We start from the raw sequence: 19554 nt of genomic DNA on the forward strand, positions 1-19554 counted from the left end.
TGGGATAATTATACACCAGCCTCATAATAGTAATTTTCCCACCAGAATATGAGCAGTTTAATGTCCTCAGTTTTTCTCATTATTCTCTTCCCCCCAAGATAAAAATGGTACATTTAAAAACTTGTGGATAGTTTCTATGTATATTTAAATCTCAGGACAGAAAATGCCTATGCCTATGCCAATGACAATATGAATTCTTAATGGATTTTATCATCCTCACTTGAACATCACCTCCCTTTCCTTGCCTTGTGCAAGATCCTCCCCATCTGCTAACCCTCACCCCCGCACATCAAAACACACACAACTCCAGTTTGTCCAGCCACGCATTTTCATGATGTTTGACAAAGTGGATTTGTGGTAGTGGAAAGATCTCTTTGCTTTGCCCCTCATTGTTCGTTTAATTGAAAATGATCCATCGTATAGAACCTAACTGCAGATGGGAAGATTTCTGCTTATGAGACATAGCTGGAAACAAATGCTAGCTAAGGTTGTACAAGGGAAGCACAGGCAGCAGATTTATGCATTTTTCATTTATGCATTTTTATGTTCCAATTACAAAGCTGAATGTTAGCTGCTCGTGTTTTTTGTTGATTCGTAGGATGATGTGTAGACATTTTACCTGACTTAGATTTCTGGTACAAGTTAAGATTCCAGTTTTATTTATCTATACAGTAGACCTCTTTGAGATGCCGAAAAAGCTGGGGGCTCTTTTCTGGGGTCTATAGACCCCCTAAGCACTCCAGAGATAGGTTTCAAGAAGCCTATAAACTGTTTATATGCAATGTGTGCTCACGTGTGTGTTTAAACTCACAGCGATACTCTGAGGCGGGTATTATACCACCCTTGGTGGACAAGCATTTTGCCCAAGAGCAGCTTTTCAGTGCTGACCCGGCATTGAGATGCGGATTTGTCTGGCTCTTCTCAGTAACCATCCCTGACTTCCGAAGGGCCTCCCCCATCAGGTTATTTGAATATGGCAGTGACAGCCTAACCTTTTTCAGCACTAACTGTGTGCTAGGTTCTGTGCCCAGTGATTCGCATGGCATGCCTTTTCTTTCTCTTAGAACAGAGAAAGAAAAAGCTCTAGAGACATGACCAGCATCTTACAGGCAGTTAGCAATGAAGCTCTTGAAGCTCTAGAGCCTAGGTTTCCCATCTCCTTGCCCATTCCCTGCCCAGTCACGCTGCAGGTACTTAGCCACCAACTAATCTATGGGTGGGGACATACCTGCTTCCGCAGAAACTGGTACGATGCAAGGCCTGTGCTGATGCTGGTTTACTTGACGAGAGCTTCCTGAGAAGATGTCTGAATTTTTACGGCCTTCTCATTCAGCTGCTGCTCCGCATCCTGGACCCTGCCTATCCCGAGTGAGTGTGCTCTGTCCTCTTCACACCGGCTGCACTCCCCAGGCTGTGTTGTCTTTATTGTTCTTCAAAGCCAATACCTAAGACAAGACCCTTACATTATTAAGAATTCATTTCCAGGTTGTACTTATATAGAAAGTAGTATTTTTTTTTTTTTTTTTTTTTTTTGCGCGGGCCTCTCACTGTTATGGCCTCTCCCGTTGCGGAGCACAGGCTCTGGACGCGCAGGCTCAGTGGCCACAGCTCACGGACCCAGCCGCTCCGCGGCATGTGGGGTCTTCCCGGACTGGGGCACGAACCCGTGTCCCCTGCATCAGCAGGCAGACTCTCAACCACTGCACCACCAGGGAAGCCCAAAGGTAGTAGTATTAATAAATATTTTCGGGGACTTCCCTGGCGGTCCAGTGGTTAAGACTCCACACTCCCAATGCAGGGGCCATGGGTTCGACCCCTGGTTGGGAAACTAAGATTCCCACGTGCCACATGGCGCGGCCTGGGGGAAAAAAAAAATAAGTAAGTAAATATTTTCCTTGGAATTAGTTACAGTAATAAGGGACTGTCAACACCTATTAAATTATTAATCTTGACATAGTGCTTTTTAAAAATTGGCTATAAAATCTTCAGGGTTTTTTCTTGTTGTTCTGGGGGGTTTTTTGTTTTTGCTTTTATTTATTTAGTTAGTTAATTTTGGCTGCATTGGGTCTTCGTTGCTGCACGCAGGCTTTCTCTAGTTGCCACAAGAGGGGGCTACTCTTCGTTGCGGTGCACGGGCTTCCCATTGAAGTGGCTTCTCTTGTTGTGGAGCACGGGCTCTAGGCACGCGGGTTTCAGTAGTTGTGGCATGTGGGCTCAGTAGTTGTGGCTCACAGGCTCTAGAGCGCAGGCTCAGTAGTTGTGACACACGGACATAGTTGCTCTGTGGCATGTGGGATCGTCCCGGACCAGGGCTCGAACCCGTGTCCCCTTCATTGGCAGGCAGATTCTTATCCACTGCGCCACCAGGGAAGCCTCGCTTTTCTTTATTTTTTTTAATTGAAGTAGAGTTGATTTACAGTGTTGTGCCAGTCTCTGCTGTACAGCAAAGTGACTCAGTTACTCATATATAGACATTCTTTTCTTTTTTAATATTCTTTTCCATTATGGTTTATCACAGGATAGTGAATATAGTTCCCTGTGTTTATACAGTAGGACCTAGTTGTTTATCCATCCTATATTTAATAGTTTACATCTGCTAATCCCATACTCCCAATCCTTCCCCCACCCCCCTCCCCCTTGGCAACCACAAGTCTGTTCTCTATGCCAGTGAGTCTGTTTCTGTTTTGTAGATGGGTTCATTTGTGCCATATTTTAGATTCCACATATGAGTGATACCATATGGTATTTGTCTTTCTCTTTCTGACTTCCTTCACTTAGCATGATAATCTCTAGTTGCATCCATGTTGCTGCAAATAGCATTATTTTGTTCTTTTTTATGGCTAAATAGTATTCCATTGTATATATATGTACCACATCTTCTTTATCCATTCATCTGTCAATGAACATTTAGGTTTTCTCCATGACTTGGCTATCGTGAATAATGCTGCTGTGAACATAGGGGTGCATGTATCTTTTTGAATTATAGTTTTGTCCAGGTATATGCCCAGGAGTGGGATTGCTGGATCATATAGTGATTCTATTTTTCGTTTTTTGAGGAATCTTCATACTGTTCTCCACAGTGGCTGCACCAACTTACATTCCCACCAACAGCGTAGGAGGGTTCCCTTTTCTTTACACCCTCTCCAGCATTTGTTATTTGTAGATTTTTTAATGATGGCCATTCTGACCTTTGTGAGGTGGTACCTCATTGTAGTTTTGATTTGCATTTCTCTAATAATTAGCAATGATGAACATCTTTTCATGTGCCTACTGGCCATCTGTATGTCTTCTTTGGAGAAGTGTCTATTAAGGTCTTCTGCCCATTTTTCAATTGTGTTGATTTTTTTTGTTGTTGAGTTGTATGAGTTTGTATATTTTGGAGATTAAGCCCTTGTCTGTCACATCATTTGCAAATACTTTTCTCCCATTCCATAGGTTGTCTTTTCATTTGTTTTTTATGGTTTCCTTTGCTGTGCAAAAGCTTGTAAATTTGATTAGGTCCCATTTGTTTATTTTTGTTTTTATTTCTATTGCCTTGGGAGACTGACCTAAGAAAACATTGGTATGATTTATATCAGAGAATGCTTTGCCTATGCTCTCTTCTAGGATTTTAATGGTGTCATGTCTTATGTTTAGGTCTTTAAGACATTTTGAGTTTATTTTTTTTCATGGAGTGAGGGAGTGTTCTAATTTCATTGATTTACATGCAGCTCTCCAACTTTCCCAGCACCACTTGCTGAAGAGACTGTTTCCCATTTTATATTCTTGGAAAATTGGCTATAAAATCTTTGATTGATAGAAAAGGAAATTGGAAGCTAAACGCTGGAGTTAACAGGATATTAGGTCCCCCTAGACACTGGGTCCAGGCAAATCCCTAGCGAATTCAGAGAATGAGCTGAGAACATTCTTGATCTCTTTATCATCACCTGGACAGCTCCTCCAGGCAGCCATTTTTGTTTTATTTGTTATTGTTTTATGGTTATTATGAAATCTCAGGATCACCAGTGTTGGTGAGGTTGGCCCAAGCCCCCTGCAGGAGTGGAAAATATTGGGTTGGCCAAAAGGTTCGTTCAGTTTTTTCCGTAAGATGGCTCTAGTAGCACTTAGTTGTCTTTAACTTCATTTGAAACAATTTTGTTAGGTTGTATGTGACAGCTGTCATATCAGCGTGCATTTAAAAAAAGACATCAGAATTGGTGAATTTTTGTGTAGCCATTTTCATATTGAAGATAGAAGGAAAAAAGTCACAATTTCAGCATATCATGCTTTATTATTTCAAGAAAGGTAAAAACGCAGCTGAAACGCAAAAAAAGATTTGTGCAGTGTATGGAGAAGGTGCTGCGACTGATCGAATGTTGTCAGAAGTGGTTTGCAAAGTTTCGTGCTGGAGATTTCTCACTGGATGACACTCCCGGTCGGACAGACCAGTTGAAGTTGATAGCGATCAAATCAAGACGTTAACTGAGAACAATCAGTGTTACACCACGTGGGAGATAGCCGCATACTCAAAATATCCAAATCAAGCGTTGGAAATCATTTGCACCAACTTGGTTATGTTAATTGTTTTGATGTTTGGGTTCCACGTAAGTTAAGCAAAAAAAACCTTCTTGACTGTATTTCCGAATGCCATTCTCTACTTAAATGTAACGAAAATGTTCCATTTTTAAAACAAATTGTGACGGGCAATGAAAAGTGGATACTGTGCAGTAATGTGGAATGGAAGAGATCATGGGGCAAGCAAAGTGGACCACCACCAACTACACCAAAGGCCGGTCTTCATCCAAAGAAGGTGATGTTGTGTATATGGTGGGACTGGAAGGGAGTCCTCTATCATGAGCTCCTTCTGGAAAACCAAACGATTAATTCCAACAAGTACTGCTCCCAGTTAGATCAACCGAAAGCGGCACTCAACAAAAAACGTGCAGAATTAGTCAACAGAAAACGCATAATCTTCCATCAGGATAACGCAAGACCGCATGTTTCTTTGATGACCAGGCAAAAACTTTTACAGCTTGGCTGGGAAGTTCTGATTCATGTGCCGTATTCACCAGACATTGCACCTTTGGATTTGAATTTATTTCGGTCTTTACGAAATTCTCTTAATGAAAAAAATTTCAATTCCCTGGAAGACTGTAAAAGGCACCTGGAACAGTTCTTTGCTCAAAAAGATAAAACGTCTTGGGAAGATGGAATTATGAAGTTGCCTGAAAAATGGCAGAAGGTAGTGGATCAAAAGGGTGAAGACGTTGTTCAATAAAGTTCTTGGTGAAAATGAAAAATGTGTCTTTTATTTTTACTTAAAAACCGAAGGCACTTTTTGGCCAACCCAATAGTATTTAAAGTACATGTGTAGCTCTGTTGTCTCAAACAGTTTGAGTTCCATAAAATGACCAAACATGACCCTTTTATTTCCTTCACAATTATTGCATTAATCTTAATGCAATAAATAAAAATCAAGAAATCAAGAAAAGGAAAAACAAAAATGTTTCACGTCCACCCTAGCCTATCCCTGTCTTCATTATTCCCTGTTCATTTCTGGTTGTAGTTTCTTTGCCTGTGCACTTTTTACATAGTTCTGTTATAGAATGAGAGCTTTTTCCAAATGAAACACTTACTTGTGTTGGTAGTATAATATTCCTTGTAGTTTGATGTGTCATGATTTCATTTTGTAACCTGTACTTTTTCTCTTTGACAGTGTCACACTGCCTTTAAGTTCAGATGTCCCCAAGGTATTTGCAGCATTGCCTGAGTTTTATGTAGAAGATGTTGCTGAATTTTTATTTTTTATTGTACAGTAAGTCCCATTCACATATTACATAGTTCTAAAATGTGTTTACATTTAATATGTACATTATATTATGAACCTCCATCTTATGCCACTGCTTTAACCGAATGCTGCCTGGAGACTGGAAAAATAAATCCGGCTGTGGCATCCAGCCAATTCCAATAATAACTCAAGACAGAGGAGGATTAACAGTGCTGGTAATAATGTGCTCTGTGAAAAGTGAGTCGAATTGTGTGTCTGAGAAACAAGGAGAAAACCGTTTATAAATTTCTGAGTGAACATTCAAAAGCCAGAAATACCCACCTCTATATTTTGTACCAAAATTTTTCTCAATTGTAAAATTAGAGAATGCTTACAAAGAAATAGGTTGAGTTTGTAACCAATATTTGAACGTTGAAAAAATGAAAACAGCTCCATCAAAATATTTTTTAAAGTCTTTTTGGTCATGAAGATCTTTTGTAAAATTCACCTACGATTTAATCATACCTTTGGTTTATTTTCTAAAACATAAGTTAATATAGCATGCTATGGCCAATAGACGCAATGGGTTTTAAATCTACCTAGTTGTGATGTGGATAGTCACCTTAAACTCAGCAAGTTAAAGGGAATTCCGTGTCCTGGCTCCTAGACCTATTTGTCCCCTTCTTTGCCTAATGACACCAGCATCCACCCGTGTTTTCTCAGAGCTTTACTACCTGTTCCTCTCACCTCTCTTCAGATACTCTCCTCAGGTGCTTTATGAGCCCTGTACTCAGGATATTGTGATGTTCCTCGTTGTGATGTTGTGTAACCAGAACTACATCCGAAATCCGTATCTGGTGGCCAAACTCGTAGAAGTCATGTTTATGACTAACCCTGCTGTTCAGCCACGGACCCAGAAGTTTTTTGAAATGATTGAGAACCATCCTCTCTCCACCAAGCTGTTGGTCCCTTCCCTGATGAAGTTTTATACAGGTAGGTTCCTGATGTGTACAGGTGGGCAAGGTCGTCTAAAGCCAGTGGTTGAAGTTGTTCTAAACCTGTTACCTAATATTCTGACATCGGCTTATAAGTATGACCCACTAATACACTGCCAGCAGAGCATAAACTGTTGGTTATTTTTCCCCTGAGTTGTGGAAATATTACACTGACCACTCTATATACTAGTCCCTGATGATTCAGTGAGATCCATTGAAAGTCAGATGGGTAACACTGAGATCAAGTTGGTGTTTTTATCTGAAACTACCTGGGTCATTTTAGCTTTTAACTTACAGCATTAGTTTCGCAACACTGTCCTATAACCCAGAGTTTCAAAACTGGGTAAAACCAGGAGCTTGTTAAAAATGCTTATTCTTGGAGATCCCACTCAAACCAACAGAAGCAGGATCTCTGAGAGTCTTCACTCATTGACTAATTCTGTACATTCATCCAATGCCTGCTATTTGCCAGGCACTGTTCTAGGTGCTAGGCGACACTGGTGAACAAGACTGAGAATGTATCAGACACTCTGCAAGGAGGTCTTCCTCTTCTGGTTGAATTGCATTCCAAATTTTCATTTTTAATTTGGCTTTTGAACTGCAAATGTGTTTTCATAAAGCCTGTTCCTTAGGGGACGCATTCCCCTGTTCTCTACCAAAGGCACAGGACTATACAGATGGAACATTTCCCTCCAGTTTGTATATTTCTCAGGAAAGGAAGTGTGTTGTCTGTCTTCTTTTTATTTATTTATTTATTTATTTATTTTTGGCTGTGTTGGGTGTTCGTTGCTGCGCTCAGGCTTTCTCCAGCTGCGGCAAGCGGGGGCTATTCTTCATTGCGGTGTGTGGTCTTCTCATTGCAGTGGCTTCTCTTGTTGCGGAGCACAGGCTCTAGGCACACGGACTTCAGTAGTTGTGGCATGTGGGCTCAGTAGTTGTGGCTTGTGGACTTAGTAGTTGTGGATCGTGCAGGCTCAGTAGTTGTGGCATGTGGGCTTAGTGGTTCCACGGCATGTGGGATCTCCCCGGACCAGGGCTCGAACCTGTGTCCCCTGCATTGGCAGGTGGATTCTTAACCACTGCGCCATCGGGGAAGCCCTTGTCTGTCTTCTTATCTTCTATTGAACCTAGCACGTTCTGAGCACCCATTTAGCAGAATGTACTCGCCATGCTCTTAGAGGAAACACCAGCCTCCCGGAGCACAGTCCATTGTTGTTCACGGCGGCGGCAGCGGTTTGAGGATTCCTCTGTGTTCAGTGACAACCGCCCCTTCCCTGTAGACCAAGACCTGCTCCTGCTTATTTTGGGCTGGTGCTGACATCTCTCTCTGTGTGCTTCTGAGGCTCAAGAACCTGTCTACCTCCTTTCCCCTTTGTCACTATTATCTTATGTCACCTACTGGGAGTTTCTCTCCTTCCCCAAGCCTGCCTGTATCCTCTTAAACCTAAACAAGTATGCAGGCCTCTTGAAGTTTTGTTAACATGCTCACCTTGGCAATAGCAGAACACTCCTGGGTAAAAGGCCCCCGCTTGGCTCTCCTGTCCTCCTCTTACCTCTCAGCCCTGGTAGGAGAGGACCACGGGCCATTCCAGGTACAAGTGGTACATCACCCGTGTACAGGACGGGACCTTGTATGGTCCCATGCACCTGTCAGGCTTACCTGAATTGAAGGTAATTCTGCATTTCTTAAAATAATGATGAGGTACCTCTTTTCACCTGTTAAATTTATTTTTAAGATGGGAATACCTAGTGCTAATATGGTTGTATGGAAATAAACGAACCTGCAAAAAAAGTCTGTTTCATCTCCTCCGTAGCTCATGTGTAGAATTAGTGCTATGAAACTCTCTAAGAATGTAAGTTGGTAAAGCCTTTCTGGAAGGCATATTGGCAGTCCACACCAAAGCCTTTTATCTTCCATATCAGTCAAGGCCCAGTTAGGATAACCTGCTGGTTAGTTTAAGAGAGAGAATTTAACATAAGGAACTGGTGAAATAGGTAGTGGAAGACAGAAAAGGCAAATAAGGAACACTGGGGTAGTACAGATTGTTGGTGCAGCGAGCAGCCATCATCTGTCCCTAGGACTGGGGGAACCAAGGGAAAAGGCTGGGGTTATGGGATTCTAGTGCCTCAAATTAGTGCTTAGACAGAACTGGGACCCAGGCCTGAGGAAGCATGCTGGCCAGCTGGTGCTGGTGTCTCTGAGGGCATGTGGGATTCCTGGTCCTGCGAGTGTGGAACAAAGCTGGAAACAAGCCAGCTGCTGCTGCTGGGCTGGAGAGTCCATGATGGGAGCAGCAAGCCAACAGAGGTCCAAGTCCCTTCTTCAGTTTTCCAACTCCCCTGCAGCGCCCCCTGTTGGCGAGCCTAACGGGGCCAGCCGGCAAAGGGAAACTTAAGAGTCCCAGCGTCAGTATCACAAAGCCAAGTATAAAGGGTGGATTTGGGGGGACCTCCCTGGTGGCCCAGTGGTTAAGACTTCATTCTCCCAATGCAAGGGCCCGGGTTTGATCCCAGGTCAGGGAACTAGATCCCACGTGCATGCCGCACCTAAGAGTTACATGCCGCAACTAAGGAGCCCAGTGTTGCAACTAAGACCCGGCGCGACCAAATAAATAAATAAATGTCTTAAAAAAAAAAATTGGTGGATTTGGGGCTGAGAGACAGCAGCTAAATAAAGAGTACACCCTCTTACATGTAAACTTCATTCATAGTAATCGATTCTGTGGGAATAAATATAAATGTTTATAACAGCATTCACTGTGTTAGTATTTATAATGCGGTACAGTGAGAGTATTAAAAACAACCTAAATTCCTGCCAATTGTGGGTCAGTTAAGTAAATTATAGTGTATCCATACGGTGGGTCTATGTGAACCATGAAAAATAGTGTGTTATTTACAGTACGTGGTTAAGTAATAAAAAGTAAAGAAAATGCCATGTAATGGAACAATATGTCAAGTATGACCACGTTTTGGTACATGTATATATATTACAGAAAAAAGTGTGGGAGAATATATGCCAAAATATTAACAGTGAATTGGTTATTTATGAATGGTAGAACTGTGGGTAGTTTGGGTTTTTTTTTTTTAATTATCTGAACATCTTAATTATTCTACAGTAAACATGCTTTGTTAGTATTAAAAAAAATTTTTTAGTTAAGTGCATTTTGTACTAGGATAGTGCTCTGGGCCTGTCACTGTGGCTTTGGTATAAAGAGCAGGGCTGGGCCTCTTGCCTATGAGACCAGTGCTGGGCCTGGGGGGCCCCCCACCGGTAAGATTCCAGGAGCTGGTGGGCGGGTGTTGTTTTTCCTTTCCCCCTTGCCACCAAGCAGTGTGCCCTCTGGCCCTGGACCACCTCTGTGGTGGTCCATGGGTATTAGATGATACCCATGCTAATAATAGCCACTGCTTATTGAACATTTACTAATCCTTTCACTAAATCCACACAGCAGTCCTCAAGATGGCTGCTATAAATATCTCCATTTTACGAATGAGGAAACTGCAGCTTAGAAAGGTCAAGAAGCTTGCTGAAGGTAAACAGCCAGTGAGTGGCAGCGGCCTCAGCAGCCGGGCATTAGCACAGGTGCTCCTCCGGTTACCACGGGCCCTGCGCCAAGGGAGCCCTGCCACGGGCGTGGTGGACACTCCCCACGTGTCCGTCAAATCCATGTTAAGTCCTGCTGACTGAGGTCCTGGCTCCTGAGCACGGCTGACTCTCAGACATGAATTAGAGATTGATCTCTGGAACAGGCTCCTCTTTTACACCCCAGAGAGGGTATTCTAGCTTAGACAATACTTAAGATCAAATGTTTGTTCCAAAAATAAAACTGAGTTTCAAAAATAAGAGTATTTTATTTGTACCACAGCAGTCAGTGCCTTAAGGACCAGCTCTCAAAACTTGGCTACTCAGAACCAGGAAGAACACTGATAACCAAGACTTACCTTCAAGACTGTTCTCTTCCCCACGCTGATCTGAATCAGCAAAGCCAGCGTTAGCCCAAGTAGATTCGATCACTAATTCAACAAATACGTACGGAGCTCCTACTGCGGGTCAGCTTTGGTGTTGCTGCCAGGGCCTAGCGGTGAGGACCCCAAATCCCCGCCATCACCAGTCAGGCACCCTAGCTGGGAGACAGACACTGAACCCATAAATGAGGTAATTCCAGAGAGTGAGTGTGAGAGGAAGGCCTGGTGCTGCTTTAAGAAGCATAGTCAGGGGAGGTCTCTGAGGAGATGACTTTGGAGTAATGTTGAAAATGAGACCCAAGAGGGGACAATAAGCAGATCTCAGCCACAGTGTGCAGACAGTGAGGACAGCAAGTGTAAAGGCCCTGAGGCCCGGGCAGCCTAGTGAATCAAGCCAGAAGACTCATGACGGGGGAGCAACTACCAGGGATAGTTCATTGCAGGCCTCTTAGAACTAGGACTTGAGAATTAGAACTTGGGCTGATGCAGTTTTGAGGCAACATTAGGAATGAATTTTCTTTTAATGTTGGGAGAGATGTATATTGATGGGTAGTAAGTTAACCGTCATTACTTAGCCTCTGCTCTGTTCAGGACACAGTACAGGTGTTATGAGCCATTTAGAGCCTTGACGAGGCTCTTTGTCAGCCCCCGGTGTTCTTCTCCTGTGGACTCTGCTAAATCAGCCCTCCACGCTTTAGTTCACATTTTTATACAGTTAATAAAATGACACTTAGTTCAGCTTAAAGAAAGGTTGACCTAATGAATATATGTAAGTGCTTTTAGATCTTTGTACCATGGGTCTTAGCTTATTCCTTTTATCTTTAAATAACTACTTTCCTTTTTAATCCCAAGAAACTGTTCATTGGCAAATATAGAAGATAGCAAAAAGAAAATAAAAATCATTGATAATCTCTGCACTCAGAGAGAATCTGTTAACATTTTGCTCTGTATCTTTCCAGTCAATTTGTATATCGTGTGTGTGAGTGTGTGTGTATTTTTTAATATGATTGGACCCAAACTGTATATTTTGTTTGGTAGCCTATGGTTTTCACTTAATATATCACAAATACCTTTTTGTGTTCTCTGTTGGGCACTTGGATTATTTATATTTTTTTCATATAAATAGTACTTTAATGAGTATCCTTGGAGATCAGTCTTTGAACATGTGTTTTCTTGAATAGAATTGGTGGGTCAGAAAGATGGGCATACTGATGGCTTGTGATACATTTTGTAATATTGTCTGTTCATCCCCACCAGCATTTATAGGGTGCCTTTTATCTTTTCCTTGAGTCGTACTGTCTTTACCTGACAGTTTTCCTTCTTTTTAAGATTTGTCACGAATTCAGGAATTTCTCATGCTTAAGCTGTTTGTCTTTTGGATAACTAAGTTTGATCTTTGTTCCATGTGAAAAGATACATGGATGATGGTAATTGGTAAATGAATGATGAGTACATAGAGATTTACTATGCTTTTCTCTACTTTTAGAACATCAATTATACAAAAGTAGTTAAAATAATAGTCACATTTAGTAGGTATGTGGCCCTTAATAAAACTTAACCCAATTTTTTTCCTGCTCAGGGATACTCATTTAAAGTTCTATGGAATTTCTATAAATTAGTAAGAAAATTGGGGGAGTTATGAGAATTCAGATTCTGGTCATGGGTGTTGCCACGCTATTTTCCCAGCCCAGTTCCTTTTGTTATTGTGTCATTGCCAGACCTTCGTTGTGAAACTTTTGTCTTCAAAACCACCTCGTAATTTCTCTTCTGCCTTCCATGTGAGATATAGACAAAATTTTATCACATCTGTGATTTTGCAGATTTGTATTATTCATTCAATGACATTGTAGCAGCAATAACTGCTTTTAGAAAGGGAAGAAAGTACATATGCTTCAGTCCCTTGTCTTTCTTCTTTAGATGTTGAGCATACCGGAGCCACCAGCGAGTTCTATGACAAGTTCACCATTCGCTATCATATTAGCACCATTTTTAAAAGCCTTTGGCAAAATATAGCTCACCATGGCACCTTTATGGAGGAGTTCAAGTGAGTATTGGGCCCCTAATGTCACAGCTTGCTCTCTTGCAAATCACAGGTAGAGTGGCCGCTTAAAAACTTTCACAGCTGGGTTCTTGTTGACTGTTTGCTTGGTCTCAGCCTCCCTTAAGTTTTCCAGATGGTACTACTAAATGTGAGTAGGGTTACCTAAATCTCTGTGCTTGACAGACATTGCTGAACTTTAGATTTTTCAAGATACTGCGGGCATGGTATACGTAGAGAAAGAATCTATAACTATTCTGAAGTGATGTGTTGTGTTTTTTGGTGTTTCCTGAGTACAGTATTAAATGAATTTGCAGAATGCCTGAAATGAGCTCTTACGGTGCTCTTGAATATGATACCAAGCTTTAGAGTTAGAAATGTAAGGAGAACTTCAGATTCAGAAGCAGATAGGGTAAGGCTGTCACTTGAAGTGACGTTCTTTGTAGTGAGGCCCTAGACCTTGATTAAGGGCTTTTCATTACCAACCTGAAATTTCGGTGACTACTTAAACCTGGACATTAGTAATTCCATCTAAGTTACTTTTAAAAGAAAGGTGCTTCAAATAGAAAGGTAGGTGAAAATATTGAACTCTTGAATTATTCTTCAGAAGAGATTTTATCCCATCTCCTTGGATCTTTTGCAACCCATGTTCAGTCTTTGGTCAAGCCTAGCTGTCACTTGTTTACTGAGTTACTAGTCAACAGTATAAGTATGACCAGTGGAGTAGCCATTTGCTAGACACCTTTCTGCAGAGTAACCTCTTTAAGTTTGTTATCTCCATGAACTGCTCTTGTCATCAGAATTACATTCCAGCAAAAAAACCTTGGCATGAGCTTAGGAGCCCAGGCAGGCCCACAGCTTCATCTGCCTGGAGAGTTCATCCTGAACTTCCCATGTTCCTGAAATCCAGGCCTCTGCCCTTGTTCACAGGAACTTCTCTTCCCCGCACCCCCGGCATGGGCTCACTGCCCTCTGGTCACCCAAAAGTAGATCCTGAAGTGTAGCTCCTCTTTTCTCTACTAATCTGGCAGATACAGAGCCTAACCGGTTGGCCAAGCCATCTCAGCTCACCAGCAAGTCCGTCCATTATAATAGGATATGCAGGACAGTTCCAGAGATTGGAAACTTCTGTTTCCATAAAGTATGTTAATATCCTACTTTATCAGTATTACAGCTTCCACTTTTTCTTCAACCTGTCTTTCTTTATAATAAAGAAGAACTGTATCGGAAGTTCTCTTATCTCTTATATGTGGGTATTTGTGCTTTCCTTGTATGTTGGGGAGTTTAAGCATATTTTCTTTTCTAGTCTGGAAGAGTGTTTTCTCTACTTAAAATTATTGAGGGAATGAGCTGGGGAGTGCTGGTAAATCCACTCTCTGGAGGGGGAGAAAAATCAGCATTTGCTGGTCGTCCAGGGTGTAAATACCACCACTGTTGCCAAATTTGAGCTACCAAAGGAATTTGCTCGCAGAACTCTAGAATGTTAGGACTTGGCTCTCGGGAACCGTGCAGGGTGGCTGTAGCACATCGGTGGAATGAGCTTATCAATTAATACAGAAGAATAACAAGGTCTCAGGAGATGTGGGGCTGCAGCACCAGAGCTGCACCTCCGCTCCAGGGAAATGTGTGACCATGTACCGTGTAATTGCCTTTTTAGTTCCGGGAAGCAGTTTGTCCGCTATATAAACATGCTGATAAACGACACAACATTTTTGCTCGATGAAAGCCTGGAGTCTTTGAAGCGGATCCACGAAGTGCAAGAAGAGATGAAGAACAAAGAACAGTGGGACCAGCTGCCCCGGGTGAGGACACGGTCCAGGTGATGGGACAGCATCGCAGGGAAGCAGCCTTGGCCCCAGGCAGAGCCCTGCTTTGGGGGCTGCATCTGGGTCTGAAGGCTTAGGTCCGACAGACTTGTCGGTACTTGTTACCATCCTACCTGTGGGCTTCTGTGAAGTCAGAGCCCAGGTTTGGGGTAGGAGAACCCTTAAACACTTGACCTAAAGCTAGGAAATGAGGTGAGAAGTCTTTGTCCTGAAAACTCTCTCTGCCTTTTTAACTTCCAAGGGCTGTTTTGCAGAAGAGCTTTTATTGTTGGAATATGTTAAGATGTAGGAAAGTAGGAAATAAATCTCTAGAACTCTGTCTGCTAGTCAAGAATTTGGTTTGTTCGCACGATCTTCTTTGGACATCTGTGTGACTAACTCAGGAGGGCTCTGATGGGGTGTTTTTCCTCTCAGTACATCTTGGTTTTTATGTTCAGTTATAAACAGAAAAGAGGTCCGTTTTGCCAGGTTCCATGAGAAATTCCTGCTGTACCAGTGACAGCACACTGCCCTCTCCTGACATTGATTGCCACCATTTAGACGGTTCCCCGGTCAGTTATTAGGCCCTTCGCAGCTATTGGTGACTTCATATATTGCTTAGTTCTGCTCCTGGTTTTGTTAGGTTCAAAATCAGAACTGCTTTCCGGAAAGCTGGGAGGACCGCTTTTTCTTTACTCGCAGCAGCATTCTCGAGATGAAGATGGTACCGAGGTTGTTCTAAAGCTGTGGAGTCAAAACTCTCTTAAACGTAGAATGTCGAAGCACACTTAGGGAAGGTTTTCATTCCAAGTATTCCTGCAGCTTTGATGAGAATTTTACGTCTTACTGTAGCCAACATGCTTCAACTACAAACTTAAACCTTCTGGGGGGGCTTTGCGCAGAGTCCGTGGATGCTGGATTTCTCCGGTGTCCATGCCACCACGCTCCTTGAGCCCCTCTAATTGTATTCATGAGGTGGCGCAGTGGTCGTCATCTTTTCCCTCGGCACTGTGCTGGCACCCTTTCGATGGCGTTCATCCTACCCACCAGCCTCGTATGCATTTCTAAACACATCTTAAACTGTTTCGCTCCTGTGCCTCCAAAACTCTCCTCCTGCCGCTCTCGGTTTCCCATGGGGCGGCATCACCCCCAGGCCTGAGGCTCCCCAGGGTGGCTCTAAGACATCCTCCCATGCTTGCCCCTTGTCACAGTCCATCAGCTCGAATCTGGTCCAGTTCCCCGGCCTTTGCAGAACGTGCCGGGGAAACAGATGACCTGTAGTTGCAAGAGCCCCAGCTTCGGGGTCCAGGGGACCTGGGTTTGAGAACTGTCACTGCCGTACATTAAAAGTTCTTCCTCGCTGTTTCCTAGCCCGTAAGTCAGAGATAGTTCTTGCCTTGTGGGAAAGTTGTAAGGAGAGACAGATGGTAAGGACGTAGTTCGTGGCCAGCCCAGAGAAAGTGTTCAGGATGTGTAGCACCTATTGCTTTGTTTGCCTTGAGACACTTCTGTCCAAAATGCTGTACATTCTACTCTTACGTATTAAAATCTTACCCATTCTTTGAGGGAGGTCTTGTCCAAATACTCCCTCACAGCTGACCTGCCCCATCAGTGGAGCTGCAAAGTCTCACCTTTCTCCCCACTCCTGTAACACCTCTTTATGTCACTCATGATGCGAATGTTGGACCAGCTTACGTTGTCGATGTTGGGATGCCGGTCTGTGGCACGTTACCTCGTCCAGAGTCAGTGCTTATAATAAGAGCATTTGTTTATGAGGCGACTGAGCAGATACTATTGATTTTTCTGGGTCAACGGATGGAAAAGGGCATAAATAATCCCTAAAACAATGCTCCTTCAGAATCAGGTCTGCTTGACTTTGGAGTCACTTCCTGCCTCCTGCCTCCCTGCCTGGTCCTCCCAGGTGCTCAGCTCTCAGGCTTCTCTTCTCTCTCCATACTTGTTCCCTAGGTCGTGTGTTTCACGGTGAGGATGCTGGTTGGAGTTTTGCTATAAGAATAATTCTTTGCTATGCGACAAGGTCCCAGACACTGCAGGACCTTTAGCGTCTCTTGCTCATGCCCATTTAATGCCAGTGATGCTTCCCTCCGACCCTGGGTCACCATGCAACCGGAAACATTCCCACACGTGGCCTGATGCCCCCAGTTGAAAATCACTGCTAGCTGATCTCATCTGTTCCAAGGCTTTAGCTGTCTGAATTCTAACGACTCCAAAATGTGCCTCCCCAGCCCGGCTCACTCCTGATTCAGGCTTACATAACCAGCTGTTGACCTGCCCCTGCCCAGTGGTCTAATAGGATCTCAAACCTGACTTGTCCAAAACTGAGCCCTCGATGTCGTCCCCCAGACCTCCTCTCCAGACTGCCCTGTCTCAGGAAGTGCCGACTGCATTCTGCTCATTGCTCTGGCTCAGCACCTTCTGGAGTCTTCCTTGATTCCTCCCTCTCCCAGCAAAGGCCCCTGGGCTCTGTCCTAAAGTATGTTTGTTATCTGACCTCTTCCCCCACCTCCAGCTCACTACCATCTCTTAACCTGCATTACTGGAGTAGCCCCCCATTTGGTTTCGGCCTCCACCCTTGCCCATGTGCATTCCAGCAGGATGGTGTTAAAATCTGTCAGCCTCTCATCCCTGCTCTGCTCGGAGCCCTTCCAGGCTTCCCGAGTTCTCACACTCGGGCCTGGAGGGCACTGCAGTCTCGGCCCCGCCCTTCCCCTTCGCTCATGCTACCCTGCCCCCACTCGCCTCCCTGATCTTCCACCGAACAGCAGGGCCTTTGCACTTGCTGTTCCCTGAGCCCGGAGTGCTTTTCCCCTGGATCTTGCTGACTCACTTCCTTCAGATACCTGCTTAAATGTTACCTCCTCAGAGAGGCCTTCCCTGACCACCCTTTCCAGACTAGCACCCCAGCCCCAGCACACTTCTTACCCCTCCTCTGCCACCCCAGCCCGGCTTTGTTTTTCTTCATCGTTATCGGACTTATCTGTATCTGGGTGGGTGTCTGCTTATTGCTTATCTCCCTAACTGGCATCTAAATTCCATGAGGTAGGCAGCCTTCTTGGTCATGTTCTGTGCTTCATCTCCAGGACTAAAGGAGGCCTGGCCTGTGGAAGGGGCTGGATCACACTGATTGATGAATGAATGTGACACCCACACACACACTGAGGTGGTTCTCACCTTGCTCTCCCTCCATCCTCCCTGCTTCAGCCTTTCGTTCCTGACCGAAGGGCGGTGGGCAGGTCACCCAGCACTGGTGCAGGATCTCCACCGGGCACTTACCCAGGGGGCACTCGTGTGGCTACATCAGCTGTTCTAGCTGTTTCCCCTCCCCCAAGGTAAAGTAAACAGGCCTCTGAGCAGATGTAGGAATTTACGCCTGTACTGATGTTTCTGTATTTGGTCTATCACAGAGCCTTCAGTAGATTCCACCTTATTTTACCCATGAGTCAAATACACTTTATTGTCTTGTTTCCCAGCCTATGGCAGAGTAGAAGGAGGAGGATGGCACCAGAGGCAAGCATGCTGACAGTTGTAGAGGTTGACAGCCTAACCGATGTGGAGAGACAAAATTCAAAAGCTGAGCAATCTACAGGCCCTTGGTGTTGTGGCGAAACCTGTAGGCCAGTGTGATAGCGCAGCACGCCTGTGGTTTTCAAAATAACGATGACTACGCAGACGTTGTTATTAAGGAAGGTGAATATCCTTTATTAGCACGTGTATCAGGCAGGATGTAAGAATCACTTATTGCGTCCTGCATAGAAGTTGATGGTGAGTTCTTTTATCATTGAGGAAACTGAGTCTCATGTAAGTTATGTGCCAAGGTCCCCTTCTTCAAAGCCCTAAAGACATCCGATGGCGAAAGGAATAAACCTCAGTAATCTGGGAGGTTTGCTGTACAGGTTGTTGTATCATTCCCTAAGTATGTTGGCTGTATTCTGCACTTTCCCAGTTATGAGCTGACTGTATTTTTCCTTCGCACTTGGTGTTTGCCGAGCTGCTGACTGTACTGAGATGTGTCTGGCATCTGTTCACTGTCCCCCAGGATCAGCAGCAGGCCCGCCAGTCCCAGCTCGCTCAGGATGAGCGCGTTTCACGCTCATATCTTGCCCTGGCGACAGAAACCGTGGACATGTTCCATATCCTCACCAAGCAGGTCCAGAAGCCATTCCTCAGACCTGTGAGTAGAACCTTGGGGGTGTTTGTTTTGTCTGTTGGATTCCACATTCAGAGTCTATCACTTATAACTAAATAGAGTAGTTGTTGAAATCCTGGGTGTTTCAGCACCACAGTCACCCATCGGTGAGATTCTGTTACTGATTTTGTTCCCAGTTATGCTAATCGATACACACAACATTCTGTCGGTAGTCTGAAGTCTGCCAGAGGTCACTTCCAAGATAACTTACATCACTTTCTGCTGAGACAGCACGTTGGATTATTAATGTTGAAGCTGTGACGTATTTTTGTCATCGTCGACTCCAGTATTTTATTTATAGGAAAAGTATAGGTGACATCAGTTGGAAATGAGACTATGTTAAGTAGAAATAATTGATAGTGTATAAGATCTTTGGTTCTCTTCAGTGTAGGTTTGTTACACTCAGGAAACCAAAGGTTAATGAGAGCCATAATTAGGGTTTATGATAGGTCAAAGGTAGCCAGATTGTTTGGCCATGACTTGATTGATGAGACCGGGATCCTGTTTCTGAAATCGAAACTGAGGGGCATAAATGAAGATCTCTGCTTCTCTTCAACAATCCCCCGCAACACACACACACACTCACACATGCACGCAAACACACACACAGAGTTTAGAAGTCTTATGGTGGGGCCGGGGCCAGGATAGCGAGGAAGGCAAGAAAGGGGCCTGAGATTTGGTAGTGACTTGCCCACAGGGAGACAAGTTCACAGTGGGATATAATTTTACTACACGTCTCCTCCAGTTTCCCTGTTTACTCTCACCTCCATCATTATCACTACACCCTGTCCTACGTG

At 43.9% G+C, this 19554-nt stretch overlaps 1 protein-coding gene across 3 annotated transcripts in view; it reads left to right on the top strand.

The window, feature by feature from the left end:
* UBE4B (ubiquitination factor E4B) overlaps positions 1-19554 on the top strand; it is a 110897-nt gene that overhangs the window by 79332 nt on the left and 12011 nt on the right. For all 3 annotated transcript variants that reach the window (XM_032632557.1, XM_032632574.1, XM_032632565.1), the window contains 6 exons: positions 1241-1368; positions 5696-5794; positions 6504-6739; positions 12625-12751; positions 14403-14547; positions 18608-18742. In XM_032632557.1, coding sequence (XP_032488448.1) covers positions 1241-1368; positions 5696-5794; positions 6504-6739; positions 12625-12751; positions 14403-14547; positions 18608-18742 — 870 coding nt within the window. The remainder of the gene's footprint in view (positions 1-1240; positions 1369-5695; positions 5795-6503; positions 6740-12624; positions 12752-14402; positions 14548-18607; positions 18743-19554) is intronic.

This window comes from Phocoena sinus, chromosome 1 (assembly GCF_008692025.1).
Source record: "Phocoena sinus isolate mPhoSin1 chromosome 1, mPhoSin1.pri, whole genome shotgun sequence".
NCBI lineage: Eukaryota > Metazoa > Chordata > Mammalia > Artiodactyla > Phocoenidae > Phocoena > Phocoena sinus.